The sequence below is a fragment of the Vombatus ursinus genome, unplaced genomic scaffold (assembly GCF_900497805.2).
Source record: "Vombatus ursinus unplaced genomic scaffold, bare-nosed wombat genome assembly UNPS02014945.1, whole genome shotgun sequence".
Classification (NCBI taxonomy): Eukaryota; Metazoa; Chordata; class Mammalia; order Diprotodontia; family Vombatidae; genus Vombatus; species Vombatus ursinus.
Genome location: NW_020954723.1, coordinates 29,422,038 through 29,437,260, shown reverse-complemented (window position 1 = coordinate 29,437,260; position 15,223 = coordinate 29,422,038). Strand labels below are relative to the sequence as shown.

The 15,223-nt window shown below is 40.7% G+C and overlaps 1 protein-coding gene across 8 annotated transcripts in view; it reads left to right on the top strand.

The window, feature by feature from the left end:
• Positions 1 to 15,223, top strand: part of LOC114030098 (sodium/calcium exchanger 3) — a 216,225-nt gene that overhangs the window by 186,686 nt on the left and 14,316 nt on the right. For 6 of the 8 annotated variants that reach the window (XM_027844784.1, XM_027844781.1, XM_027844783.1 and 3 more), the window contains exons 3-4: positions 4,883 to 4,986; positions 9,640 to 9,765. In XM_027844784.1, coding sequence (XP_027700585.1) covers positions 4,883 to 4,986; positions 9,640 to 9,765 — 230 coding nt within the window. The remainder of the gene's footprint in view (positions 1 to 4,882; positions 4,987 to 9,639; positions 9,766 to 15,223) is intronic. The other 2 variants (XM_027844787.1, XM_027844786.1) reach the window with 1 other exon arrangement.

Here is a 15,223-nt window from a genome sequence, read left to right as displayed (position 1 = left end):
TTACTGGGTAACTTGAGACAGCTGGTGGCACAGTGGCACTGGGTCTATTGTTGAGAAGACTTAAATTCAAATATGGCTTCCAACATTTCCTAGCTGCATGACCCCGGGCAAGTCACTTAACCTATGTTTGCTTCAGATTCCTCAACTATAAAATGGGGGTAAGAGCATTTACCTTGCAGAGTTTTGTGAGACTCAAATGAGATTATATCTGTAAAACAAAAGTACTTAGCACGGTGCCTGGCACATAGTAGACACTACATAAATGCTTATTCTCTACCCTCGATTCATTCTCCCTATAGTCTAACATAAGCCTTTAATTGTAATTTAGTCCCCAATCTCTCATCTCTGTTTCCTACAGGGATGGAGGCTGGATTTCAAAATTCTTTTTTTTTTTTAAGGCAATTGGGGTTAAGTGACTTGCCCAGGGTCACACAGCTAGTAAGTGGCAAGTGTTTGGTCTGAGGCTGGATTTGAACTCAGGTCCTCCTGACTTCAGGGCCAGTAGTCTATCCACTGTATCACCTAGCTGCCCCAGCATTTCATAATTTTGCTCATGACAGAAGAGAGCATAAGAAAGGTCATATTGTTTTAGTCATATATTTTATTTAGTCTAGTATTTTGGATTAGAAAAAGGTACCAGGGGGATATTTTTAGGAGAATATCATGGCTGCCTTTCATGACATCATCCTCAGAAATGATTGCATTTCCCCAACTCTCCTTAATAACTTGAGGTTTCTTCTTCCATGGACTTCCCTTGGACTGTCTTGAAAGTATTTCTGTTTCTTCTCCACTGAAGTCCTGCTATGATGTCTCATTAGGCCATGAAGGTGAAATTGGGTTCTTGAAGACTATGCCAATAGAGAGCAAGCTCTGCTTTTTGGTTCTATCAAACTGGAAAGACCTTGAGTAAGTGCCAATGATGTAATAGCTATCTGCCTCAGAATTAGGTGAGGGAAGGAAGTGGCCACAAGTTGGCAAACTTTTCCTACAGCAGCTCTTGAAACCCAACTATCAACCAAACTGTAGAGAGGCTGCAATCTGCATCTGTGGAGAGAATACTTACCACCAGAATCATATACATATTACTAAAGTCCTTGTTTCTAGCCTATCCTGCTTCGAGCTCTACCCTTTACCTTCCATGATTTAATAAAAAATAGGGGAAATTTCCCTAGGATCACTCACTACCAAATCCCAAATAGTGGTCAAGAGACCAACTCTCTTCTCTGAAGAAGGAAGGTCAAGGGTCACATGTCCTCAAAATGATGGTCTATAAGGGCTCACAAGCTACCTTTTGTGACCTCTTCCCAGGTTGAAACTGCTCAGGGGCTGGCTAGTCAGTACGTGTAATTCTTTGTTCATGGTAAGGGTTTGGTTTTCTGGAGTAGTGACCATTTTCTTTTCGTTTTAAGAATGATGAGAGTATAGATTTGACTTTAGGTAAATAGCATAAACTATGAGTGTTCAGGAAATGGACAACTAAGGGGACTTGGTACATCTTAGTTGAGCAGAACAGTTAGACCACATCAGCCATTAAACATATCAATATTTTAAAAAAAATAGAGAAATAGAATAGAAAGGACACTGGAACATAATGGGTGAACAAAATTACATCAGGATTTGGGAGCCAACATTTCAATAAGAGGCATGACAGAGCTCTTAAATTTGTGCTTGAAAACTATTACCCCAATCTGTCTGCAAAGGGAGAAGACATTATCCCACCCAACCAAACTAACAATGTCATCTATCTCTGTAGGAGAGTCCTGGATGTGTTGAAGACAGTTCACAATTCAATTCAACAAATATTTGTGAAATATGTACTGTGTACAAGTACATCTACATGCTAGGCAGTAGAGGTACAGAGGTCTTCCTACTTTTCCCTCTTTTTCTCCCCCTCCAAAAACAAAAAAATTCTTGCCTGAAAGGAATTTATAATTTGTTAAGTTTTTTTAAAAAGACAAATAAAGAAATAAATTTATCCCAAAACAAGTCTGGCCTATAAACCCTTGACCTTCCATCCCACCCTACCTTCTTTCCCAAGAAAGAGATTTCCAATAGAGGTTCAACCAACCATGCTTTATTTTAGTTATCTATATGGAATTGAGGAGCTATTGTAGTTTCTCTGGGCTCAAAGACCTGGTTATTCCTTGTATATCCCTTTGATATTTATAGAAACCCTAACTGGTCCCTTTTGAAGTTTAGGCTTAGGAGAGGCCCCAGCATATCCTCTTAGGCCACTTGAAATTGTATGGTGGTTGAGTTAACTTTGACCTTCTGGTCTCATTTGTTTGTTTGTTTGTTTTTTCTTTCTTCCTTCCTTTTTTTTTTTTTTTTTTTAATTCTTGTCCTCTCCTTCCCTGGTTAGCCTGCCCCACTTCTGCCTGCTTATGATACTTTTTTTCCATCCACAGCAAAACAATTCACATCAAGGTAATTGATGATGAGGAGTATGAGAAAAACAAGAATTACTTCATTGAACTGATGGGGCCCCGCATGGTGGATATGAGTTTACAGAAAGGTGTAGTACCCTGTCCTCCACACTAACATTAACACTCTTTCTTCTTCTTTCACCTCCTTTTTTTCTTCCTCCTGTCTTCTCACTCTTGTTATCCACTCTCCCTTTTCCTCTCATATTCTCCCTTCCTGTTCTCCCTCTGTTTCTTTGCTCAATCCTTAATGCTGCCATACATATGTCAGCCTGTCACATGGTACCCATAAGGGATCTCTTCAGTGGCACTTGCTTTCTTTGTGGAATCAGGGTGGGACCAAGGGAATGGGTGCAGAGAGACAGAAAAGGAGAGAGACTGACAGAGAAGACAGGGAGGAAAGTAGGAAGAAAAGATTCTGGTCAATATTACATTGGAGGCTTTCTCCTACCCCACCAGATGGCTGGCAACCAGGAAGGAAATAATTCACTTAAGGCACAAAATAACTTGTCTCCAAAGAAAATTGTATGTATGGTTTCTGCTCTCAAAGAGTTTACAATCTAAAAGGAAGGGTTCTTAACCTTTTTTTTTTTTTTGGTGGTACTGACCTCTTTGGTAATCTAATGATGCCTCCTTCTCTCATTCTCCCATTCCTCAACATCTCCTCAAACACATTCATTGATGGTTGGGGAAGAGAAGGGAAAGAAAGGGATGCTATGCAGGTCAGTTCTCCCTTTCCCCCCACAGCCTCACTCACTAGCTTGCATTAAATACACGCTACTCATAAGTTCTTTGGAAGTAGGTGAAACCTCTGGAATAATGTTTTTTTAAATGAAGAAAATAGAGTAGAAATAGAAATAGGATTTCAAAGGAAACCAATTATATTGAAATATAGTTATCAAAATATCAAAAAAAATAAACAAGTTCATGGTGACCAGGTTAAGAACCCTTGATCTAAAGGGAGACAAGATAGGGAAAATACATAGAAATCATGCCGAAAAAACCACAAACAAACAAGCATCCTAGGTAGCTGAGCACAGGTATACAGAACCATCTACTGAGGTGATAGTTTCCTAGATTTCTGGCATCTGTGTAGAATAAGTGATCCTCCTTACAACAAAAAAAGCAAACCTACAAAATTTCGCTGAAATGAGGTAGGAAGCCAATTCAGCAGACAGTACCTAAAGATTCAGGCTTATGAAATGCTCAAGTCCTCTCAGCCCCCAGGGCCATTTCAGCCTCAGTCCAATGCAAGCAGCTAAAAATAACTATGAGGATGTGGCTGCTTCTGTATGTTTATATGTGTGTGTGTGTGTGTGTGTGTGTGTGTGTGTGTGTGTGTATCTGTTTTAAAGGAACAGTACTGAAATGAAGGCTGCCCAGCTGTGTGCCAGTAGGTTTGTAGTGGTTACAATCACAGAAAAGTCCTACCTCTGGCTTTTCCTACTTCCTTTTCTTTTAAAGAAACTATATACTTTGTTGAGCTACTCAGAGACAGAAAATTATCATCCTATGTCTATATCAAGACAAGTCAAGTCAACAAGCAATTACCAGGCATTTGTTATAATGCTAGGTGTTGTGTTAGGCACTGGGGGGATTTTTTTTTTCATGGTGATTAATTGTGACATGTAGTGGAGCCAACTTTGGGACACAGCACCACTTATAGTAATATAATTATATAATACCATATTATACATAATTATGTAAGCTAATGGGCATTTCGGATTCAATTTACATAATTCTGTTTTACAGGCAACTTTTAAATGACGTGCCTGTTCCAATTGTGGAAGGGCATCTTTGGCATATCTTTTCTACCAACAAAGCTCTGAAACAGGAAAAAAAGGCATAGTATACAATCAGCCATCTTACAGCCAGAGACAGTATAGGAAGAGTTGTTTCTCCTTCTCTCTTTCTCCAGCTCTCTATTCCCCTTATGTTTAGATCTTTCATGAAAGATGGGTATTAGGCCATGGGAGGTAAATTATCACCTTGGCTTTATTGCCCAATCTTGGCTGACAGTCGGCTGACAGGGTGCCATCAATACCATGTGATGCCAGATGGAATGTGTGTGGCAGAAAGATACCTCCCACTAACCATCAGCAGGGACTAAATCTTCTCCCTGTCTTCTCCTACCCCTTTCCTCCTTCTCCCCTCTTACCTGTCATTCCTGCTTCCTTCAACTCCCTTCCCAACTCACCTGTAAGAATTACAACTGAGATGCTAAGAAAAACAGAGACCAATTATTATTATGATTGTTTTTAGAATGACAACCAAAAAACCCCAAACCTACAAAAAGCCAAAACCAACAACAACAACAAAAACCACCATAATCCTGCCAATGGCCGTGGCGGGATGGGGCTGCATGTGATGAGAGCAATGGGTACTATATTGCAGAATGCACTCCAGGAGACCAGCCAACCAACCCACTATACACACTGTCTCTCTTGTTGTCCCTACAGGAAAACCGTAAGGGTTAAAATAGTAGATGAGGAGGAATACGAAAGGCAAGAGAATTTCTTCATTGCCCTTGGTGAACCGAAATGGATGGAACGTGGAATATCAGGTGTGAGATTCTTAAAAAGAAAAAAAGAAAGAAATTTTTAAAAATGAAAATTTTAAAAACAAACAAAAAAAGCAAATGAAATAGCTCTATTTTTCTCCCCTTTTTCCTCCCTTCTCCTCCTTCCTCTTTTAGACCAATGGACTTTTTTTATTCTTTACTTGTCCTGTATTCTCGCTCTCACCCTGTTTCGGTATCATCTCTGCCTTTGTAGCCTTAGCTTATCTCCAGTCCTCCTTTCCACCTTCTGTGCAGCTGCAGCAGCCCCAATTTATGATTAATCCCCCTCCCCCTTTAGTTTTCTTTCCTTTGTGTTTCTGATGATGCATTCTTCCCTCCCTTCCCCCCACTCCTCAATCTCTTCTCTTGCAAACTCCTTGGTGGGTGGGGAAGAGAAGGAAAAGAAAGGGATGCTATGCATGTCTGTCCTCCCTCCCTCCCCACCCCCTCACCTACTAGCCTGGATTGAATGCTGCTCATGAGTTCTTTGGAAGTAGGTCTGGGCTGGGTTGGGGGTGGGGGTGGAGAGGGAAGGAGTAACCCAGCTCTCTGGGTTTGTTATGAGGATGCTTTGATGGGCTCTTTTTTTTTGCTGCATTCCACCCCCTCAATTGAGTGCTCAGCAGGCTGACCACATGTTCCCTCTTCCTTGGATTGAGGTAAGTGTGCCTGCTTGCCTCTGTTTCATAGATGGTGAAACAAGGCCAAGAATATAGATACTACCTGCTGGACGCCATGAAAAGAAGGTAGTTAGGAAGCAACAATCCCCAGCTGCCTCTCCCCAGCTGTGTTTCCAACTACCAGATGGTATCTTAATACTTACTGTTTATTTTGGGGATAAAGCAATGTTCCATTGGTGATAAAGCTACGTTCCCTTGTCCCACCACCCTCCCAACATAATACAAGATCCAGATGTGACAAAAGCATGGAAATTTCATATTTGTTGGATCTCCTAGCAAGGTCTAATGGAAACTGGAGATGGCCTAACCTTTCTTAGGGTTGGCCCATTTTCCAGGGGATGGGTTTTCCAGATTGGAGGAAAATAGGGGCATTGCAACTTTAAATTTTGCCTTGGCCTGTGGAGCAGGCAAATGCAGACTGCTTTCAGGGGCTTCCAGTTTGCATACTCCTCCCTGTACCATCCCTGGTAAGGGAGATAGGATTTTTGCTAATGAGCTGGCCAGCCAAGGATACTACTGCTGCTCTATTGGCACCAAGAAGATGAGACTACATGTTAGATGTGGAGAAGATTGGTTTTCATGAAAGGCAGGGGGACTAAATCTGGGGAGAGATCAAAATGATAAGGGAATGTGAGTACCTAGGAATGCACAAACTCTGGGACAGTAGGTATGGTTTCATTTTGGGAATAGTCCAGGTAGGTCCAGGCACCTGCTTATGCTCCTCTTTTAGAATGATAAGGTTTGGTGAGCCTCATTTGACAGTGGAACAACAAGAATTATGTTCCTAGCCAAGGAGAGGTCGATCATTATGGAAAGATTCTATTCCTCTAGAATAAAAGAGTGATATCGATATTGAATGGTACCTTTCTCCTTTCAAGAAACTCAAGGAAGAATGCAAGAAATCCTACAACTAGAATCTCAGAGGCCCACATACAGACCTTTATTTCAGGACTATCAGTGCTCTTGCCCTTATATTCAGATCTGATGCTCCTAATGCTCTGCTTTTGCTAAGTTGACTTGAGCCTCACTTTGTATCTGTAGAGTTTATACAACTGGTGATCCAAAGCCTTTTATTTCCCTAGCCAGCATCCGTGTTCGGTTCTGCCCTTCCCCATTCCTGTTACGTGAGCTATTGCTCTTAACTTGACCTAACCATCCCACCAGAAAGAAAAAAGATCAGAGTATGGAGAAATTCTCATTTCCATTACTTCCCATCCAAGACCGAACAGGATCCTACCTTTCTTCTGAAAAGTTTCTCAGCAGTGAGGATACTGCCCTAGCTGGCTGTTCCCTTGGGCACTTTACCCCAAGCATTGTCATGGAAACACCATGGTTACCAGAAGGACTGCCGCTCCCCTCCCCCACCTCCAGAACGGAAGTTTATCTTAAGATACCGTACATCTTCAGCCCTAAGGCCCTTGGAAGCTACTTCCCTCTGCTTTCACAGTCAAAACTGCATAGGTAAAAATGAAAACGTCTGAACAATTCTTGTCGGACAGTTGGCAGGAAGATGGTAATGGGGTTTGGCAACGGCTTAAAGTGGAAAGAAGCAAGGATGTGTTTTACCATTCTTTGCCTTCATCAGACCAACCAGTCCTTTCTTCTGTTCCTCCTTCCCTCTCCACCTCAATAACAACAAGGGGGTCGACATTTTGAGTCAAACTTACCATAAGACCATCCAATAAGAAAGTAAACAGCTCTTGAAAGCATCACTGATCTCGTTATGACAGCACCTTTCCTCTTGGTTAGGAGCTTTAATTCCAGAAGGCAAATGCCTTAGAGTGGCTAATTTGGTTAGAGGTGTTAGGATGGAAAAGTGTCAGCAGAATTCTGATGTAAGGATAGACCTGAATCCTGCTGTGCAGCAGTGACCAGGATATCAGAATGACGGAGGACTTCAGAAAACCCATTTTCCTGACAATAAAGGTTCAAGGCAATTTCTTTACTTTCTATTCTGTTGTCTGAGGGCCTGATTTCTTGTTTCTTAGGTTTCTTCTGGTACTTGTATCTAAGATCAGAAGTCAAAGGGAGACAAACCTCCTTTTCCAGTCTCAATAGCAAACTAACTAGTAAACCCTAATCTCCAGAGTTTTCTGCTATGATAAAAGTTTGAGGCAAAAATACAAGAGATGTTTTTTTTTTTCATTATCACAATAGTTTGGGTGTGTGTGTTTGAAGCAAGGGTCATAAAGTATTTAAAATGGTGTAGTTGAATGAGCTTTAAATGTCCCTTCCCTCTCCATGTAGCCAAAATTACAATTCCATTTACGGGAAGAAACTGGATTAGAAACAGAAGACCCTAGGCTGAGAGAACAGAGCAGATTTCAAAAGTAGGATTAAAAGCTCTGGATGAGCTGTTAGGATGGGGGAGGAACAAGGCACAAGGCACACAGCTGGCCTGGAGGAGAAGAGGATTGTAAGGAGCAGCATCAGATACCTAAGAGGCCAGGATTGGAATTCTGCAAGGCATGTCCAATATCCATCATCAGAATTGTTGTAAGCATAGACATGCAACTTGGGGTGAGGCAGGTACAGGGAGGGAGATGGTATAACACAGTAGAAAGAGCGTTGGATTGGGACTTATAGGACCTGAGTTAAAAAATCTCATTCTTGCTCCTCATTAGTGTGTGACCTTGGGTCAGTCACTGAACGTCTCCAGCCCTCATTTGTGAAGTGAAGGGAATAGACCAGATCATCTTTGAAGTCCCTTCCCTGTTAGAATACTATGAAAGATGAGAGCTGCCTGGATGAGCCTTACTTAGCCCTTTGATAAACTATGCTCGTCTCTATATAGGGCCACCAGTATCTATTTTAATATACACTCAAAGAACCATTGTGGTGCATATCTAGTATTTCAGGGGACAGGTACTTATTGTTTATCCTTTAGTTATTCCATAAATTAGAGATTACTAATCCATTATGCCATCTCTGTAGTTCATTGCAGCCATTTGTGGGGATTTAGAGATTCCCATAGGAGAAGCAGACTGGCCAATGATGTTAAAAATACTAAGCTTTGGGGGCAGCTAGGTGGTGCAGTAGATAGAGCACCGGCCTTAGAGTCAAGAGGACCTGAGTTCAAATCCAGCCTCAGACACATAATACTCACTAGCTATGTGACTCTGGGCAAGTCACTTAACCCCAACTGCCTCACCAAAAAAAAAAAAAAAAAATCTATTCCTTTGGGGCAGCTAGGTGGCTCAGTGGATAGAGCACCGGCCCTGAACTCAGGAGGACCTGAGCTCAAATCCGGCCTCAGACCAAACACTTAACACTTACTAGCTGTGTGACCCTGGGCAAGTCACTTAACCCCAATTGCCCCCCCAATACTAAGCCTTTATTTGACTTTTAACTCACACAAGGGAAGGCCAGGTGGAGTAATGGAGAGTGTTGAACTCTGAGTCAGGAAGACCTGAATCTTTCCTCTGATACTAACTAGCTTATGTGACTAAACAAGACGCCTCATGCTCAGCCTCAGTTCCTCATCTGTAAAATGAGGAGATTAATAACAGCACCTACCTCACAGGGTTGTTGTGAAGATCAAGTGAGATAACACATGGAAAGCATTTTGCAAACCTTACAAATGCTTTAGAAATGACAGCTATTATTAATATTATTACTTGGGGGCATGAGGAAGAGGGTATAAAGCACAGTTGCCACAGAGATGAGGATGCAACCAGCTCTGCAGAGGAACAGGACATGTCTATGGCTTAGCCTTCAAAGAAGGGGCATTTGACTCTCAGTTCAGGTATCTACTGGGAGGAAAGACATCAGTAATCCAGTAGGAAGCCACCTTCCTGGCCTGGTCCCCAGGCTTTGTCAGGCTCTTTGAACTCCTAGTTTTATAGGGCAATATGGGTACACCTGTGTTGTCCCATACAATAGGGCTGCTCTAAGATACAGATGAGGGCCAGGGGTTTTATAATGAAGGCAGGCATCTCACTCAGGCTCCTCTGCTTTTCCATTTCTGATATCACAGGTAAGAAGGTGCCAAGGACTCCAAATATGAGGATTCCAGAAAGAGGCAGGCCAACGGTACCAGGCAGTAGGAGGGTCAGCTTCCCTCACCCTCCTTTGAGAATTGAAACAACATGTCACGAGAAAGGCAAGGCTAAGAAATCTAGAAGTTTTACTTTTGGACTACCACACATGGGCTTCTGGTATCCTTTCCCACCCTTTCATTTTACCTTCAATCCCATCATATTCCTGAGGAACAGATGTTCAGATGCCTTAGCAGGACTTTTAAGCATGGAGAAGGAATGAAAAAGATATACTGGCAGAAATACTCACCCTGGGTTTGTGGGGAACATTATCTGAGCACCTCCCATGAAAAAAAATTGGAAAAGCTCATTGGCTTCCCCCTTCCTCCTATGGTTACCCTCAGCTATCAGTCTCCATTTTCATGTCTATATACTTCATTCCAATTCAGCAAATGCTGATTCAGTAGTTATTCTATTCCAGCCTTAAATGTATGATCCTATAATCTTACATGTAGATATTATGCTTTGTAATGGAGATATAAAGACAAAAGTGAGACATCCCAGGCCTCAAAGGGCTTTTCTTCTATCAGAGGGGCACACAAGATGAACAGAGATAAGTGTCATATAGGGTGGAGAGTGGCAAAGGTAAAGGAGAGATCTGACAAAAAGCTCTGGAGAGACCTAAGACAGAGGGATAACTTTATGGGGCATACATATATATATATATGCATACATACATAATATATATATATACACACACCCACATACACCCACATACACATATTATACATATACATATACATACACATATACATATACATATACATAGAAAATAACTTTAGGGAGTTGTACAGATCAGGAAAAGCTTCACGGAAAAGGTGACCCTTGATCTGAACCTTGAAAGAAGATAAGGATTGTAAAATGTGGAAATGAGGAAGGAGTATATTTTAGGGGAAAAGGAATGGCTTAAGCAAATGTAGGAAGATGGGAAGTGATGTGTTTATGTGAAAGAGAATGGTCCAATTTGGCTGGAACAATAGACTGCATGAGAGGGAAGTAATGTGAAATAAATCTAGAAAGCTGACAACAGGTGGTGGAGGATTTCAAATGCTTGGTCAAGGAGGGACCAATATGTTTTGGTCAAGAGGGACTAGGGAGCTGTTGAAAGTTCTTGAGCAGGGAAGCAACTTGATCCCACCTGTGACCTGGGTATATTAATTTGACAATTATGTAAAGGCTGGAGGATGGCTCATGGTTTCTCTTCAGAGAGGCAAATAAAGGAATTGGTTTTAGTGTGTCACAAAAACAAAAGAAACATCTTTAGTTGGGATATCTTATCATTTTGTAGTGCTTACTTATAATGAACATAAATGAGATTATCATTAAGAGAATTTCAGCTTTATTTACCAGCAACTATTTGTTATAGAGGATGAAGGAATATGGAAATTCAATGAAGAAAAGGAAGTTTAGACAGGTCACTTCCTACAAGATACCTTCTTAGGCCTTTGTGTGGCGTATCAAGATGCCATGAAACCATGGACATTGTATCTTTGAGACCTTGGATTATGGCACAGCCTCACTGGGAATTCCCTCGAGAGCTTTCCTTGAGTGTTGAGGTGGGGTCAAGTTCTTATGATGAAGCCCATTGCAGAAACTACCATCAACCAAGTTCCTCATTTCAATGAACGCATCTTTTTTTTTCTTTTTTTTTTAAAGAATGGGTCTCCCTATTTCACCTAATCTGGAAGTATAGTGGCCCCTCACGGGCCTAGACTCAATACTGATCAGCCCAGAAGCTTTAATTTCCTCTGCTTTTCTGACATGGGCTATTTTGCCTCTCCTCAGGCAGCCTGGTAGCCCTCCACTAACAGGGGTTCACTATATTGGTGCCAGACTTAGTTCAGGCACCAGATCAACAATAGCCCTACTACTCCTCAGCACTCCCAAACTCAAGTGATCCACCAGCCTCATCCTCCCCAGCAGCAGGGATCACAGGTGTGTGGCACTATACCTAATCATGTCCCCAAGTCAGCAGAAAATCTAAGCACCCTCCATTTGTCTATCTGGTATATCCTAGCATTCTAGGTTTATGTTATTTCAATACTTATATGGAATTGTTATCTCATAAAGTGAAATGATTTCTCTAGCACTGAAGATATGACCCATCTATGCCTGTTCATTCCGTTTGACTCTTATCCATGTACTCTCATAAATTGCTTCCTGGAGACCTGTCCAGTATGCTGGGGATGGGATTCCTCACTTTCTCCTGATGCTACAAGTATACCCCTGGTGCAATAGGATTGTTTACCTTTTATCCTCCATCATTATCGTGAGGGCAATACTTATTCCTATCATATGTTTCCCTACTGACAGTCTTCTTTAAAGTTCCTTCTACCAACTTAAATGTTGCAGTCTGCTCACATCCAGCATGAACCTGTACATTGCCCTCTAGGTGATAACTCATTTTCAAGTCTTTGAAGACTTATGTTCTATGTCTTGCTTCCATATAACAACACTAGTAGAATATTTGTATTAAAAAGATGGACCTTTATTTCTGGGAGAAGTTCAGAGGTCATAGGATCACAGATTTTAAGGCTAGAAGACATCTTAGAGGGGGTCTTCTTCAACCCCCTCAATTTGCAGATGAGGAAACTGAGGTATAGAGAGGTTAAGTGACATATCCAGGGTCACACAAGTTGTGAGAAAGAGAGGGGGTGGGGATTTGTACTTTTGAAAAATTGTGTCATGACAAATATATTGTCTACCATGGGATTTCACTTGCAAAAAAAAAAATGACTGCTCCCTGCCAATACCCTCATTGACTCAATTCACCTGAAGCATGTGTAAATGATCTCATAAACTTACATAGATGGGTAAGTTGACATATAAGTCAATAGATATTGATAGTCTCTGTTACCTTAAAAAGTTCTGGTATTAATAACATCTAAGATATTTTCTATGCCTTTGGTATCTCCTTTGCCTTCAGTAACCTTGTGAATTGATTGCTCAATATCCTCCCAACTGATCCAGCACAGGCTTCCTTTATGCATACTTTGGCTAATTCAGCTGATTTTCTGGTCTTTCTTCTCTTTAATACTATTTCTACTTCTATGAGTACATCTGAGGCTGTGATGTTAATGTCCAGATGTGGTGACTCTACTGTCCTCAGTGTTGAAAATAATTTGTTAAAAAAAATCTTCACAAGTTTTTCCCACTTTTTTCTTGTTTATTGCCCTCCTTCCATGGAATTTTCACTCTTAAATACCTTCAGGATGACTTTGTTGAGTTGAGTCTCTGACCAAGCTTTCTTTAAATTGGTTTTAACTATTAATATTTTCCTCCATTTTATGAAGTAGTACTGCTTATAATCTTTCATTATCCTTCTCTATAAGACTTTACCAATAAGTTTATATTCTAAACCAATATTGTCTTTGATACATACATACATATATATATATATTATCTTTGAGATATATCTCTCTGCTTAAAAATGAGTGTTTTCTGAATAAGGTATTAAAATATTCTTTTGATCTCCTTGTTTTCACAATTGATCTACATTGGTTAAACTTATGTATGAAATTTCTATAGACTGTATCTATACCCTTTCTTCCATCCACAATCCACTTTGCATTATAGATAACTTTGTTTGAGTAAGTTAGTATTACATTTATTTGAAAAGGTTAGGATTAAATCATTTCAATTGCCACATATTTTTCTAATTTTTATTCTTTTTTGTGGTTTTGTACCAGTTTCAGTCTTTGTCCTTATAAGTTGGTGGTCTGACTATACTCAAACAGCTGAATCAAAAATGATTTCCACAAATAGGGAGGAAGGGGATAAGAGAGCAGGGGGATGATAGAGGGGAGAGCAGATTGGGGAAGGGGGTAATCAGAAGCAAATACTTTTGAGGAGGGAGTCAGGGTCAAAAGAGAGAATAGAATAAATGAGGGGTGGGATAGGTGAAGGAAAATATACTTAGTTTTTCACAACATGACTACTATGGAAGTGTTTTGCATGACCACACATGCATAACCTGTATCAAGTAAGTTGCTTGCCTTCTCAATGAGGGTGGGTAGGGAGGGAGGAAGGGAGAAAATTTGGAACCCAAAGTTTTAAAAACAAATGTTAAAAACTGTTTTCACATGCAACTGGGAAATAAGGCAATGGGGTACAGAAATGTATCCTGCCCTACAGGAAAATAGAAGGGGAAGGGGATAAGAAAAGGTGGGGGGAGATAGAAGGGAGGGCAGATTAGGGGAAGGGGTATTCAGAATGCACACCATCTTGGGGTGGAGGAGGGGCAAGATGGGGAGAAAATTTGGAACTCAAAATCCTATGGAAGTGAATGTTGAAAACTAAAAATAAATAAATTAATAAAATTGGAAACAAAATAATGGGTCATTTTCTGTGTATTAAAATATAATCATTTTTATATGGGTTATATTATTTATTATTCATTATGTCTAGCATCTACCTAATATTTTCCCAAAGTATGAATGATGTAGAGAAATTAGGTTCCTGTGTCATCTAAAAGTCTTTCCCCCCTCTTATCACCTTCACCTATTCTCACTTGTGAATTGAAGTCACCAAGTTTTAGTGTGTATTTTGATTTAATTTGGCAGGTCTGATCAAGTTGTTCCTAGAATTCCCCCCCAGTTTTGCCCAACAAATATTGGTGCTTATACAATTATTTCATGTTGGTCTTTTTGCAAATAACTACCATGAGCACCAGGGACCATCTCCAGTTGTCCTGATCTATATCTTGCCACTGGACCCAGATGGGTCTCAAGGAGAACGTGAGGCTGGTGACTTTGCACAGCCCTCCTAACTTAGGTCCAATTCAGTTGCAAGTCATGATATTATCTTCCTGATGTCACAGTCCTCTTCAAGAATAAAGGACAAACAACATCAGCCATGAGCACTGTAATATGAGCTGTTCTATGAATTTTATTTCTTAGTGCATTTGGACACATGATAAAATCATCTCTTCTAATGCCTTTGTTTCTCCAAGGAGAACCTATGAGCCATCCTTGTTTTTAGCTACAACTTCCTTCTTCCATCTTATTTAATTTATAGCAAGAACGACAAGATCTATAAGATTCTATTTCTTGGGTAGTATGTTACTTGTCAATTGTTGGACTAGGATCTAACATTTAGTGCACCCACAGCCAAGTTAAAAATGTATAGACAGCCTAAAACCTGCCTATTTCTTAGCACCCCTTGTTCCTTTTCCCACTGCCCTACCACTATCACTGCAGAAGCAAGAAGAGGCCTGTCTAGTACTGGGAACCATGTTTCATGGGTTTCCCATGACCAGCTGATGATTACTGTCTGATCCTCAGAAAGCAGATTCAGTCTGTTGACAAAACCATACATAAAGCCTTTGCAGTAGGGTAGAATCTGCCAGAACTTAATTTGCTTGCATAGCCTTTGACAGCACAAAGTCACCTCTGTGCCATGATGAGACATCAAGCTTGGAATCTGTGGAGGCTACTGCAGTGTTGTTCCTGATTATTTACAGAAGGAAACAGTTTTTCCTCTCCTTTCCTGAAGCACTCTGGGAACAGGCAAAGGATTCTTCCC